Genomic DNA, 12500 nt, shown 5'->3' on the forward strand with positions numbered 1-12500 from the left:
CTGGAGGTACAGGTTTATAGTGTGGGGGGTGCGGCGCCACCTAGTGGCTGGACCTAGTGGCTGGAGGTACAGGTTTATAGTGTGGGGTGAGGCGCCACCTAGTGGCTGGAGGTACAGGTTTATAGTGTGGGGGTGCGGCGCCACCTAGTGGCTGGAGGTACAGGTTTATAGTGTGGGGGTGAGGCGCCACCTAGTGGCTGGAGGTACAGGTTTATAGTGTGGGGGTGAGGCGCCACCTAGTGGCTGGGGGTACAGGTTTATAGTGTGGGGGTGCGGCGCCACCTAGTGGCTGGAGGTACAGGTTTATAGTGTGGGGTGCGGCGCCACCTAGTGGCTGGAGGTACAGGTTTATAGTGTGGGGTGCGGCGCCACCTAGTGGCTGGAGGGTACAGGTTTATAGTGTGGGGGTGCGTCGCCAACTAGTGGCTGGAGGTACAGGTTTATAGTGTGGGGGTGAGGCGCCACCTAGTGGCTGGAGGTACAGGTTTATAGTGTGGGGGTGAGGCGCCACCTAGTGGCTGGAGGTACAGGTTTATAGTGTGGGGGTGAGGCGCCACCTAGTGGCTGGAGGTACAGGTTTATAGTGTGGGGGTGAGGCGCCACCTAGTGGCTGGAGGTACAGGTTTATAGTGTGGTGTATGTGCTGCAGTGAGTCGCCGTGTGGAACCACCGTCCGACCCCCAACTCCGGGGTCAGAGGTCAGTGAGGGCGGTGGAAGGAGACAGGGAGCAGTTTGTGCTTATCTCAGACTTTAATAAAACACTAGCAGAGCTTTAGCAGCTCATGGAAGAAACAGACAGACAGACAGACAGACAGACAGACAGGTGTCTGTCTCACAGCTAGACACACAGACTCAATCCTTCCCCCTGAGGTCAGAGGTTATTCTGTTACACGCAAGACACGCTAGACGACATCATCAGGAGAGAGAGAGAGAGAGAGATAGGATATTGCTATCAATATTAACAATAAAAAGAAAACATAAATATTGGCAACATTATTAATTTTCCATTGACTGATCATTGTTGTCCCCATGGTAACGGCTGAAGCCAGTGACAGATCGTCGTCGTCCCCATGGTAACGGCTGAAGCCAGTGACAGTTCGTCGTCGTCCCCATGGTAACGGCTGAAGCCAGTGACTGATCATTGTCGTCCCCATGGTAACGGCTGAAGCCTTGTGGACGTGTTGTGCATTAAGTCTCTTATTAATCGTTTATGAAGAGATGGGCGTTAATCGGTAGATCTCCATGGAGACGCCTGGTTGGCATGGTAACGCATGCAGCCGGAAATGGCTGCTACCTGGCTAATTGCAAAGAGCTAACAGGTAGCACTAATGGCGCATTTTCACATGAGGATGAGGGTCGGTTCTGTTCGCTAAGGAGCGGCACGGTTCGCAATTTCCACCGCCAAAAGCGGGCGGGGTCCGGACTGAGCCGCATTGAGCCGTACTCGTAGTACTCCTCTGTTGGGGTACTGAGACGCCTGAAAGGGTGCCGGCAAGTTCAAGCTACACACGCCATCCATTGATGACAGAATCGTCACTTCCGTGCATCAGGGGGATAATAACAAAAACACACATTACCCGCAAGGTATTTCTGGACAACGGTGAAAGCTTCGTTTATTGAAGAAAATGTTCATTGATTCATTCAATTCATTCATCTTTGTTCATTGTGCGCGTTCTTCTTTTTCCTTGGATTTATTAGCAGGCTACACTGTGTCGGGCTGCTATGATTTCACGATGCTTACGTAGCTGCCACGGCTATCGCCGCCCGGCTTAAACCCTGCCCTACAATAAGGGTACTGTCAGCGGTGGAAACGAGAGCCGTAACTGAGCCGGGCCAAACAGCACCCTCACTACTGGGCTGAGGCGTGCTGGGCCAAAGCACACCCGCTGGCGGAAATGCGCCATATGAGATGACTGGCATTGCCCATAGACTAAGCTAAAGGCTCAAAGGAAACATGATGCAAAGCTAAAGCCTGCATCCAGTTAGCTAGCTACGCATTATAGCAAGTGGCAGGCTACGCTAGCTAGCTAAGAAGTGCAGTAAGCTCCGCGTTATGCTAGCTACCGAGGCAGTGTAGCTTTCTCCAGGCTATTCTAGCTAGCAGGCTACGCTAGCTAGCTAGGTAAGATAGCAGGTCACGGGCTCGCCTGTGTGTGTGTGTGTGTGTGTGTGTGTGTGTGTGTGTTAGGACAGGACCTGCAGGGTCACTGTGCCGCTCTGTCTCTTTAAGAGAGCGACCGCCTGCTCGTGCGTGGCTCGCTCTAAACTCTCCCCGTTCACACTCAGGATCTGATCGCCCCGACGCAGCCGGCCGTCTGAGGCTGCCGCCCCCTGAGAGAGAGAAAGAGAGAGAGGGAGAGGGAGAGGGAGAGAGGGAGGAAGAGAGAGAGAGAGAGAGAGAGAGAGAGAGAGAGACAGAGGGAGAGAGAGAGAGAGTGAGAGAGAGAGAGGGAGAGGGAGAGAGCCAGAGAGAGAGAGAGAGAGAGCGAGAGGAGGGAGAGAGAGAGCCAGAGAGAGAGAGAGAGAAAGAGAGAGAGAGAGACAAGAGAGAGAGGGAGAGGGAGAGGGAGAGAGGGAGGGAGAGAGAGAGAGAGAGAGAGAGAGAGAGAGAGAGAGAGAGAGACAGAGAGACAGAGGGAGAGAGAGAGAGAGAGAGTGAGAGAGAGAGAGGAGAGGGAGAGGGCGAGAGCCAGAGAGAGAGAGAGCCAGAGAGGGAGAGAGAGAGCCAGAGAGAGAGAGAGAGAGACAAGAGCGAGTGAGAGAGAGAGATAATTGGACCTTACTGGTTGTGATCAGACATGGCGACGGCAGTGGTAGCTGTGGTGAAGGTACTGGTTGCTATGTAGAAGGTAGTGGTTGCTATAGCGAGGGCAGTGGTTGCTATGGTGAGGGCAGTCGTTGCTATGGTGAAGGTAGTGGCTGCTAAGGGGAGGCCAGTGGTTGCTATGGCGAGGCCAGTGGTTGCTATGACGAGGCCAATGGTTGCTATGGTGAAGGGACTGCATGACGAGGCCAATGGTTGCTATGGTGAAGGGACTGGTTGCTATGGTGAGGCCAGTGGTGGCTATGGTGAATGGACTGGTTGCTAAGGCGAGGCCAGAGGTTGCAATGGTGAATGGACTGGTTGCTATGGCAAGGCCAGAGGTTGCTATGGTGAAGGGACTGGTTGCTATGGCGAGGCCAGTGGTTGCTATGGTGAAGGGACTGGTTGCTAAGGCAAGGCCAGTGGTTGCTAAGGTGAAGGGACTGGTTGCTATGGTGAGGCCAGAGGTTGCTATGGTGAAGGGACTGGTTGCTAAGGCAAGGCCGGTGGTTGCTATGGTGAAGGGACTGGTTGCTATGGCGAGGCCGGTGGTTGCTATGGTGGAGGGACTGGTTGCTAAGGCGAGGCCAGTGGTTGCTAGGCGTACCTTGCTGAAGACGGTCTTGACGTAGATTGGCAGGTCCCCGTGGGGGCTGCTGAACCCGCCCACGATGCTGAAGCCAAGACCCTCCGGACCCTTCAGCAGGGCCACGGCCCGGGAGCCCGGGGCCCTGAGACACACACACACACACACACACACACACACACACGCACACATCAACATACACAGTAGGGCCCTTACTGCAACACACTAGGGATCGACCGATACGGATTTTTTAGGGCCGATACCGATACCGATTTTTTTCATCAGCCTTAGCTGATAACCGATACGATGATACCGATTTCCTTGAGCCGGTATTTGGAGCCGATAATACCCTGGAAATCCAGAGTTCTCGCCAGAGCACAATTTGAATTTGCTCAGCAAGTCACTCTGGGAACAAGCAATATACTGGTGTATATTCTGGGCCTCCCCTGGCCCAGAACATTAATCAATCACATCGATGTATCAATAAAGGCGGGCCAAAAGCGTTGCTTTTTTACCGACCGGATACGGCAAGAGTCTTATCTATTGGTTAGCTCCACTGGTCTGGATACGTCACCCCTTGTATTCTTCTGATTGGTCGTAGTGTTATCCAATGTGTGTTATCCAGTGATATTTTCAAATGCATGCTTGGTGCCGCCCCTCGAGTTGGGCCATTTTCAATACTCGTTGCCAGACCCGACAGCTTTCTAGATGTGGGTCTGGATTTCCAGGCTAAGCCTCCCTCAATTTACATTATAAAAATTACACAATGATGATAACAAATGTTACAATGTGTCAATTTAAAAAATGTTACATTTATTGAACTGTCTGTAAATCAAGCAAAAAAAAAAATCACTACATCACTACAACACACACACAAAGAATATACATGTGTGTGTGTGTGCGTGCGTGCGTGTGTGTGTGCGTGTGCGTACTCTGGCTCTGTTTGGGCCGCTGGTATGTTGGACAGATTCTCCACCTGACTGGTCACCGCACCGATGTTAGTGTCTGCCACCACCTGGACACACACACACACACTCAAGGTGAGTACCTTGGTGGTCATAACAGAGGATACCTGTTACCTGTGTGTGTGTGTGTGTGTGTGTGTGTGTGTTACCTCCAGGGTGAGGGGTGTGTCAGGGTCTCTCTTCAGGAGGTTGACGACCTCAGAGTGAGAAAAACCATCGAGACGAACGCCGTCAATACTGACCACCCGGTCCCCCACCTCCACACACACACACATGCACGCACACACACACGCACAAACGCAAAAACGCACACACACACCCACGCACGCGCACACGCACACACACACACAGTGTCAATCACAGACATCATCAATAATAATGTGTGTTCATATTTATTTTGTGTGTCTATTATGTGTGTGTGCAAGTGTGCATAATGTGTATGTTTGTGTCTGTGTGTGGTGTGTGTGTGTGTGTGTGTGTGTGTGTGTGTGTGTGTGTGTGTATGTATGTATGTATGTATGTATGTAAAGTGTGTATAGTGTGTGTGTGTGTCTGTGTGCGCGCTTGAGCGTGCGGCGTGTGTGTATAATGTGTGCGTGTGTGTGTGTATAATGTATGTGCGTGTGTGTGTTTGTGTGTACCTTGAGCTGCTGGCTCCTAGCCGCTACTCCGTTAGCTTGGATCATAGCGATGAAGACGGGGAGGTCCCCCAGTGGGCTGCCCCGCCCCCCTGCGATGGACACGCCCAGACTGTCCCTGGAGCCCTGCACACGGCCAGTCACATCACTGCCTGCCCGGTCACATGTCCAGCTCAGCCAATCACATCATTTCAGAGTCACATGACCTTACCCGCGTGATCTGGACGGTCCGGACAGCCTGGGGTCCCACTGTTAACACATGACATCACGACATGACATCACAACATGACATCACAAGGTGAAATCATGGCATGACATCACAAGGTGAAATCACGACATGAAATCACGACATGACATCACAAGGTGAAATCATGACATGACATCACAAGATGAAATCACAACATGACATCACGACATGACATCACAACGTGAAATCACGACATGAAATCACAACATGACATGACAACATGACATCACGACATGACATCACAACATGACACCACGACATCACAACATGACATCACGACATGACATCAGGACATAACATCACGACATGACAACATGACATCACATGACATCACGACATGACAACACGACATGACATCAAGGCGTGACATCAGGCTTGACATCACAACATGACATCACGACATGACATCAGATGACATCATGACATGACAACATGAACTCACAACATGACATCATGACATGACATCACAGGACATCATGACATGACAACATGACATCACAACATGACATCACATGACATCACGACATGACATGACAACATGACATCACGACATAACATCACGACATGACATGACATCACAACATGACAACAGGACATCACATGACATCACGACATGACAACACGACATGACATCAACGCGTGACATCAGGCTTAACATCACAACATGACATCACGACATGACATCGGATGACATCATGACATGACAACATGACATCGCATGACATCACAACATGACATCACGACATGACATCACATGACATCACGACATGACAACATGACATCACAACATGAAATCACATGACATCACGACATGACAACATGACATCACGACATGACATCAAGGCGTGACATCACAGTGAATCAGAACATTCTCCTACCGGTGTTGTTGGAAGACGAGATGTTGCCGGGGGTGATGCTTGGCGTATGGTCAGAGGTCACCTCAGGGACCTGGGAGGGGGCGGGGCTTGCCACCGGGGGGGCCGGAGTCACAAAACCTGAGCAGCTTCCATCTTTAGTCACATGACCCATCTGAGAGGAAACACACATTTAAACACACACACACACACACACACACACACACACACACACACACACACACACACACACACACACACACAGACTAACCCCTACCTGGCTGCTCTGGGATGTCTGTCTGGAGGGGGTCCATGTTGCCGCCTTCAGACGTCCCACCTCCAGATGAACACACCCTCTGGTACACTGCAACACACACACACACACACACACACACCCTCTGGTTCACTGCAACACACACACACACCCTCTGGTACACTGCAACACACACACACACACCCTCTCGTACACTGCAACACACACACACACACCCTCTGGTTCACTGCAACACACACACACACACCCTCTCGTACACTGCAACACACACACACACACCCTCTGGTTCACTGCAACACACACACACACACACACACACCCTCTGGTTCACTGCAACACACACACACACACCCTCTGGTACACTGCAACACACACACACCCTCTGGTACACTGCAACACACACACACACCCTCTGGTACACTGCAACACACACACACACACACACACACACACACCCTCTGGTACACTGCAACACACACACACACACCCTCTGGTTCACTGCAACACACACACACACACACACACACCCTCTGGTTCACTGCAACACACACACACACCCTCTGGTTCACTGCAACACACACACACCCTCTGGTACACTGCAACACACACACACACACCCTCTGGTACACTGCAACACACACACACACACACACACACCCTCTGGTTCACTGCAACACACACACACACACCCTCTGGTTCACTGCAACACACACACACCCTCTGGTACACTGCAACACACACACACACACACACACACCCTCTGGTTCACTGCAACACACACACACACACCCTCTGGTTCACTGCAACACACACACACACACCCTCTGGTACACTGCAACACACACACACACACACCCTCTGGTAACATACACACACACCCTCTGGTTCACTGCAACACACACACACACACCCTCTGGTTCACTGCAACACACACACACACACCCTCTGGTTCACTGCAACACACACACACACCCTCTGGTACACTGCAACACACACACACACACCCTCTGGTACACTGCAACACACACACACACCCTCTGGTTCACTGCAACACACACACACACCCTCTGGTTCACTGCAACACACACACACACACACCCTCTGGTTCACTGCAACACACACACACACACACACACACCCTCTGGTACACTGCAACACACACACACACACCCTCTGGTAACATACACACACACCCTCTGGTTCACTGCAACATACAAACACACCCTCTGGTTCACTGCAACACACACACACACACCCTCTGGTTCACTGCAACATACACACACACCCTCTGGTTCACTGCAACACACACACACACCCTCTGGTTCACTGCAACACACACACACACACCCTCTGGTACACTGCAACACACACACACACCCTCTGGTTCACTGCAACACACACACACACCCTCTGGTTCACTGCAACACACACACACACACACCCTCTGGTTCACTGCAACACACACACACACACACACACCCTCTGGTACACTGCAACACACACACACACACCCTCTGGTAACATACACACACACCCTCTGGTTCACTGCAACACACACACACACACCCTCTGGTTCACTGCAACATACACACACACCCTCTGGTTCACTGCAACACACACACACACACCCTCTGGTTCACTGCAACACACACACACACACCCTCTGGTTCACTGCAACACACACACACACACCCTCTGGTTCACTGCAACACACACACCCTCTGGTACACTGCAACACACACACACACACACCCTCTGGTACACTGCAACACACACACACACACACACACACACACCCTCTGGTACACTGCAACACACACACACACACAAACCCTCTGGTACACTGCAACACACACACACACACACACACACACACACACACACACCCACCCTCTGGTTCACTGCAACACGCAGTCTATATGTTTATTGTATATATATATGTTAAGTCTATATATATATGTTAAGTCTATATATATGTGTTTAGTCTATATATATATGTTTAGTCTGTATGTTTAGTCTATTTGTTTAGTGTATATATATTTTTATTATATATGTTTAGTCTATATATTTGTCTAGTGTATATATATATATTTTTACTATATATGTTTAGTCTATATATTTGTCTAGTGTATATATATATGTTAAGTCTATATATATGTTTATTCGTATGTTTAGTCTATTTGTTTAGTGTATATATATTTTTACTATATATGTTTAGTCTATATATTTGTTTAGTGTATATATATATATGTTAAGTCTACATATATATATGTTTAGTCTATATATATGTTTAGTCTATATATATGTTTAGTCTATATATATGTTTAGTGTATATATATATGTTAAGTCTATATATATGTTTAGTGTATATATATGTTTAGTCTATATATGTATGTCTAGTGTATATATATATATGTTAAGTCTATATATATGTTTAGTCTATATATATGTTTAGTGTATATATATATGTTAAGTCTATATATATGTTTAGTGTATATATATGTTTAGTCTATATATATGTCTAGTGTATATATATATATATATGTTAAGTCTATATATATGTTAAGTCTATATATATGTTTAGTCTATATATATGTTTAGTCTATATATATGTCTAGTGTATATATATATATGTTAAGTCTATATATATGTTTAGTCTATATATATGTTTAGTCTATATATTTGTCTAGTGTATATATATATATGTTTAGTCTATATATTTGTCTAGTGTATATATATATATGTTTAGTCTATATATATGTTTAGTGTATATATATATATGTTAGTCTATATATATGTCTAGTCTGTACCTTGAGCATGGCGGCGACGGCCTCCTGGTGGGCGTGTCTAACCTGCTCCCCGTTGACTGACAGGATCTGGTCGCCCTGCATCAGCCTACCGTCCAGCTCCGCGGCCCCGCCCACCACCACCTCCGAGATGAACACGCCCCGCCCACTCCTGCACACACACACAGTGGGTTAGCGCATTCTGTAGACGGGGGGCTGTGTTAGCGGTAGCACAGTGGTTAGCAGTGGGTTAGCGGTAGTGCTGTAGACGGGGGCCGTGTTAGCAGTAGGTTAGCGGTAGCACTGTGGTTAGCGGTGGGTTAGCGGTAGTGCTGTAGACGGGGGCCGTGTTAGCAGTAGGTTAGCGGTAGCACTGTGGTTAGCGGTGGGTTAGCGGTAGTGCTGCAGACGGGGGCTGTCTTAGCAGTAGGTTAGCGGTAGCACTGTGGTTAGCGGTGGGTTAGCGGTAGTGCTGTAGACGGGGGCTGTGTTAGCAGTAGGTTAGCGGTAGCACAGTGGTTAGCGGTGGGTTAGCGGTAGTGCTGCAGACGGGGGCTGTCTTAGCAGTAGGTTAGCGGTAGCACTGTGGTTAGCGGTGGGTTAGCGGTAGTGCTGTAGACGGGGGCTGTGTTAGCAGTAGGTTAGCGGTAGCACAGTGGTTAGCGGTGGGTTAGCGGTAGTGCTGTAGATGGGGGGCCGTGTTAGCAGTAGGTTAGCGGTAGCACTGTGGTTAGCGGTGGGTTAGCGGTAGTGCTGTAGATGGGGGGCCGTGTTAGCAGTAGGTTAGCGGTAGCACTGTGGTTAGCGGTGGGTTAGCGGTAGTGCTGTAGACGGGGGCCGTGTTAGCAGTAGGTTAGCGGTAGCACAGTGGTTAGCGGTGGGTTAGCGGTAGTGCTGTAGACTGGGGCTGTGTTAGCAGTAGGTTAGCGGTAGCACAGTGGTTAGCGGTGGGTTAGCGGTAGTGCTGTAGATGGGGGGCCGTGTTAGCAGTAGGTTAGCGGTAGCACTGTGGTTAGCGGTGGGTTAGCGGTAGTGCTGTAGACGGGGGCCGTGTTAGCAGTAGGTTAGCGGTAGCACAGTGGTTAGCGGTGGGTTAGCGGTGGGTTAGCGGTAGCACTGTGGTTAGCGGTGGGTTAGCGGTACCTCTTGCCCACGATGCTGAGGCCCAGGCCGCGGCCGGCCTTCTTGTTCAGCTCCACGCTGAGCAGCTCCAGGTTGAGGGGGTCCCGGGGGTCGTCCCGGGGGTCGTCCCGGGGGTCCCGGACCCCCAGGGGGTCCCTCAGCACCAGCAGACGCACGCGGCCCGGGGTCCGGCGCAGCGCCGCGATGGCCTCCTGGTGGAGCGCCCCGCGCAGGTCCACACCGTTCACCTACACACACACACACACACACACACACACACACACACACACACGCACACACACCAACACACGCACACACAACACACACCAACACACGCACACACAACACACACAACACGCACGCGCGCACACACACACCAACACGGGCGCGCACACACACACACACACCAACACGTGCGCGCACACACGCACGCACACAACATGCGCGCACACACACAAACACACACACACCAAGAAGCGCGCACACACACACACACACCAACACGCGCGCACACACACCAACACGCGCGCACACACACACACCAACACACGCGCGTGCAAACATGCACACACACACACACCAACACGCGCGCGCACACGCACACAAGCAGTTAGAGGCACAGATTGTCCAACACACATTTCCTTTAAGGGACACACACACACACGCACTAAGAGAGTTTAACTCTATGCTATTTATTAAAGGGTAACCCGGCTTTAGCTTACTGTCTCACCACACATCGCCACACAATGCATCCAGAATTAGATCAGGTTCATCTCATTCCTCATTCAAAACTTACACCAAAACTCAAAATACATTTACATTAAAATATTCTCAACAAAAAACCTCTAAATGACTCCAACACATAGACACACAAACCAACACACACAATCCAACACACCGACACACACACACACACAGTCCAACACACAGACACACACAGGGGTCAGAGCGTTACCTGTAGGATCTGGTCTCCAGGCCACAGCCGGCCATCACGGGCTGCTGCCCCCTCCTCATACACCTCATGGACCAGGATGGCATCCTGGGGGAGAGAGGGGGAGGGAGGGGGGGAGGGGGAGAGAGAGAGGGGAGAGAGAGAGAGAGGGAGAGAGAGAGGGGAGAGAGAGAGAGGGGAGAGAGAGAGAGAGGGAGAGAGGTCAGACTGGCTTCAGAGGCTGAATTACATCAAGGTTCTGTTAAAGGAGACTAAAGCTCTTAACACACTAGCTCCTCTATAGACTGACCCTTACCAGTCTTAACTAGCCCTTACCAGTGTTAACCAGCCCTAACCAGTATTAGCCAGTGTTAACCAGTGTTAACCAGCCCTTACCAGTGTTAACCAGTGTTAACCAGTGTTAACTAGCCCTTACCAGTGTTAACCAGTGTTAACCAGCCCTAACCAGTGTTAACTAGCCCTTACCAGTGTTAACCAGCCCTAACGTGTCTTAACCAGTGTTAACTAGCCCTTACCAGTGTTAACCAGTCCTAACCAGTGTTAACCACCCCTAATCAGTGTTAGCCAGTGTTAACCAGTGTTAACTAGCCCTTACCAGTGTTAACCAGTGTTAACCAGCCCTTACCAGTGTTAACCAGTGTTAACCAGTGTTAACTAGCCCTTACCAGTGTTAACCAGTGTTAACCAGCCCTATCCAGTGTTAGCCAGTGTTAACCAGCCCTTACCAGTCTTAACCAGTGTTAACCAGCCCTAACCAGTGTTAACCAGCCCTTACCAGTGTTAACCAGTGTTAACCAGCCCTAACGTGTCTTAACCAGTGTTAACCAGTGTTAACTAGCCCTTACCAGTGTTAACCAGCCCTAACCAGTGTTAACCAGCCCTTACCAGTGTTAACCAGCCCTAACCAGTGTTAACCAGCCCTAACCAGTGTTAACCAGCCCTAACCAGTGTTAGCCAGTGTTAACCAGCCCTAACCAGTGTTAGCCAGTGTTAACCAGCCCTTACCAGCTGGGTGTCCTGGCCTCCCACCACGCTGAGCCCCAGACCGGAGCTTCCTTTGTGGATCTCGATCAGAGTCTCCTGACCAGAGAGGACCGGTCTGCAGGCTGGGTCTACACACACACACACACACACACACACACACACACACACGTACACACGTACACACACACACACACAAACACGTACACACACACACACACACACACACACACACACACACACAAACACAGACCCCCCCCCCACACACACACACACACACCGAAGACACAC

The 12500-nt window shown here is 50.2% G+C and overlaps 1 protein-coding gene across 1 annotated transcript in view; it reads right to left on the reverse strand.

Annotated features, from left to right (window-relative positions):
• Positions 1-791: 791 nt before the first annotated feature.
• Positions 792-12500, reverse strand: part of patj (PATJ crumbs cell polarity complex component) — a 59028-nt gene continuing 47319 nt past the window's right edge. The window contains 12 exon segments of the mRNA XM_079740451.1: positions 792-2332; positions 3412-3535; positions 4323-4405; positions 4505-4612; positions 4997-5119; positions 5205-5242; positions 6119-6269; positions 6372-6458; positions 9179-9326; positions 10298-10524; positions 11232-11315; positions 12234-12340. Coding sequence (XP_079596577.1) covers positions 2186-2332; positions 3412-3535; positions 4323-4405; positions 4505-4612; positions 4997-5119; positions 5205-5242; positions 6119-6269; positions 6372-6458; positions 9179-9326; positions 10298-10524; positions 11232-11315; positions 12234-12340 — 1427 coding nt within the window. The 3' untranslated portion in view covers positions 792-2185.

The sequence above is a fragment of the Pollachius pollachius genome (genome assembly GCF_949987615.1).
Source record: "Pollachius pollachius genome assembly, chromosome: 7".
Taxonomy (NCBI): Eukaryota; Metazoa; Chordata; class Actinopteri; order Gadiformes; family Gadidae; genus Pollachius; species Pollachius pollachius.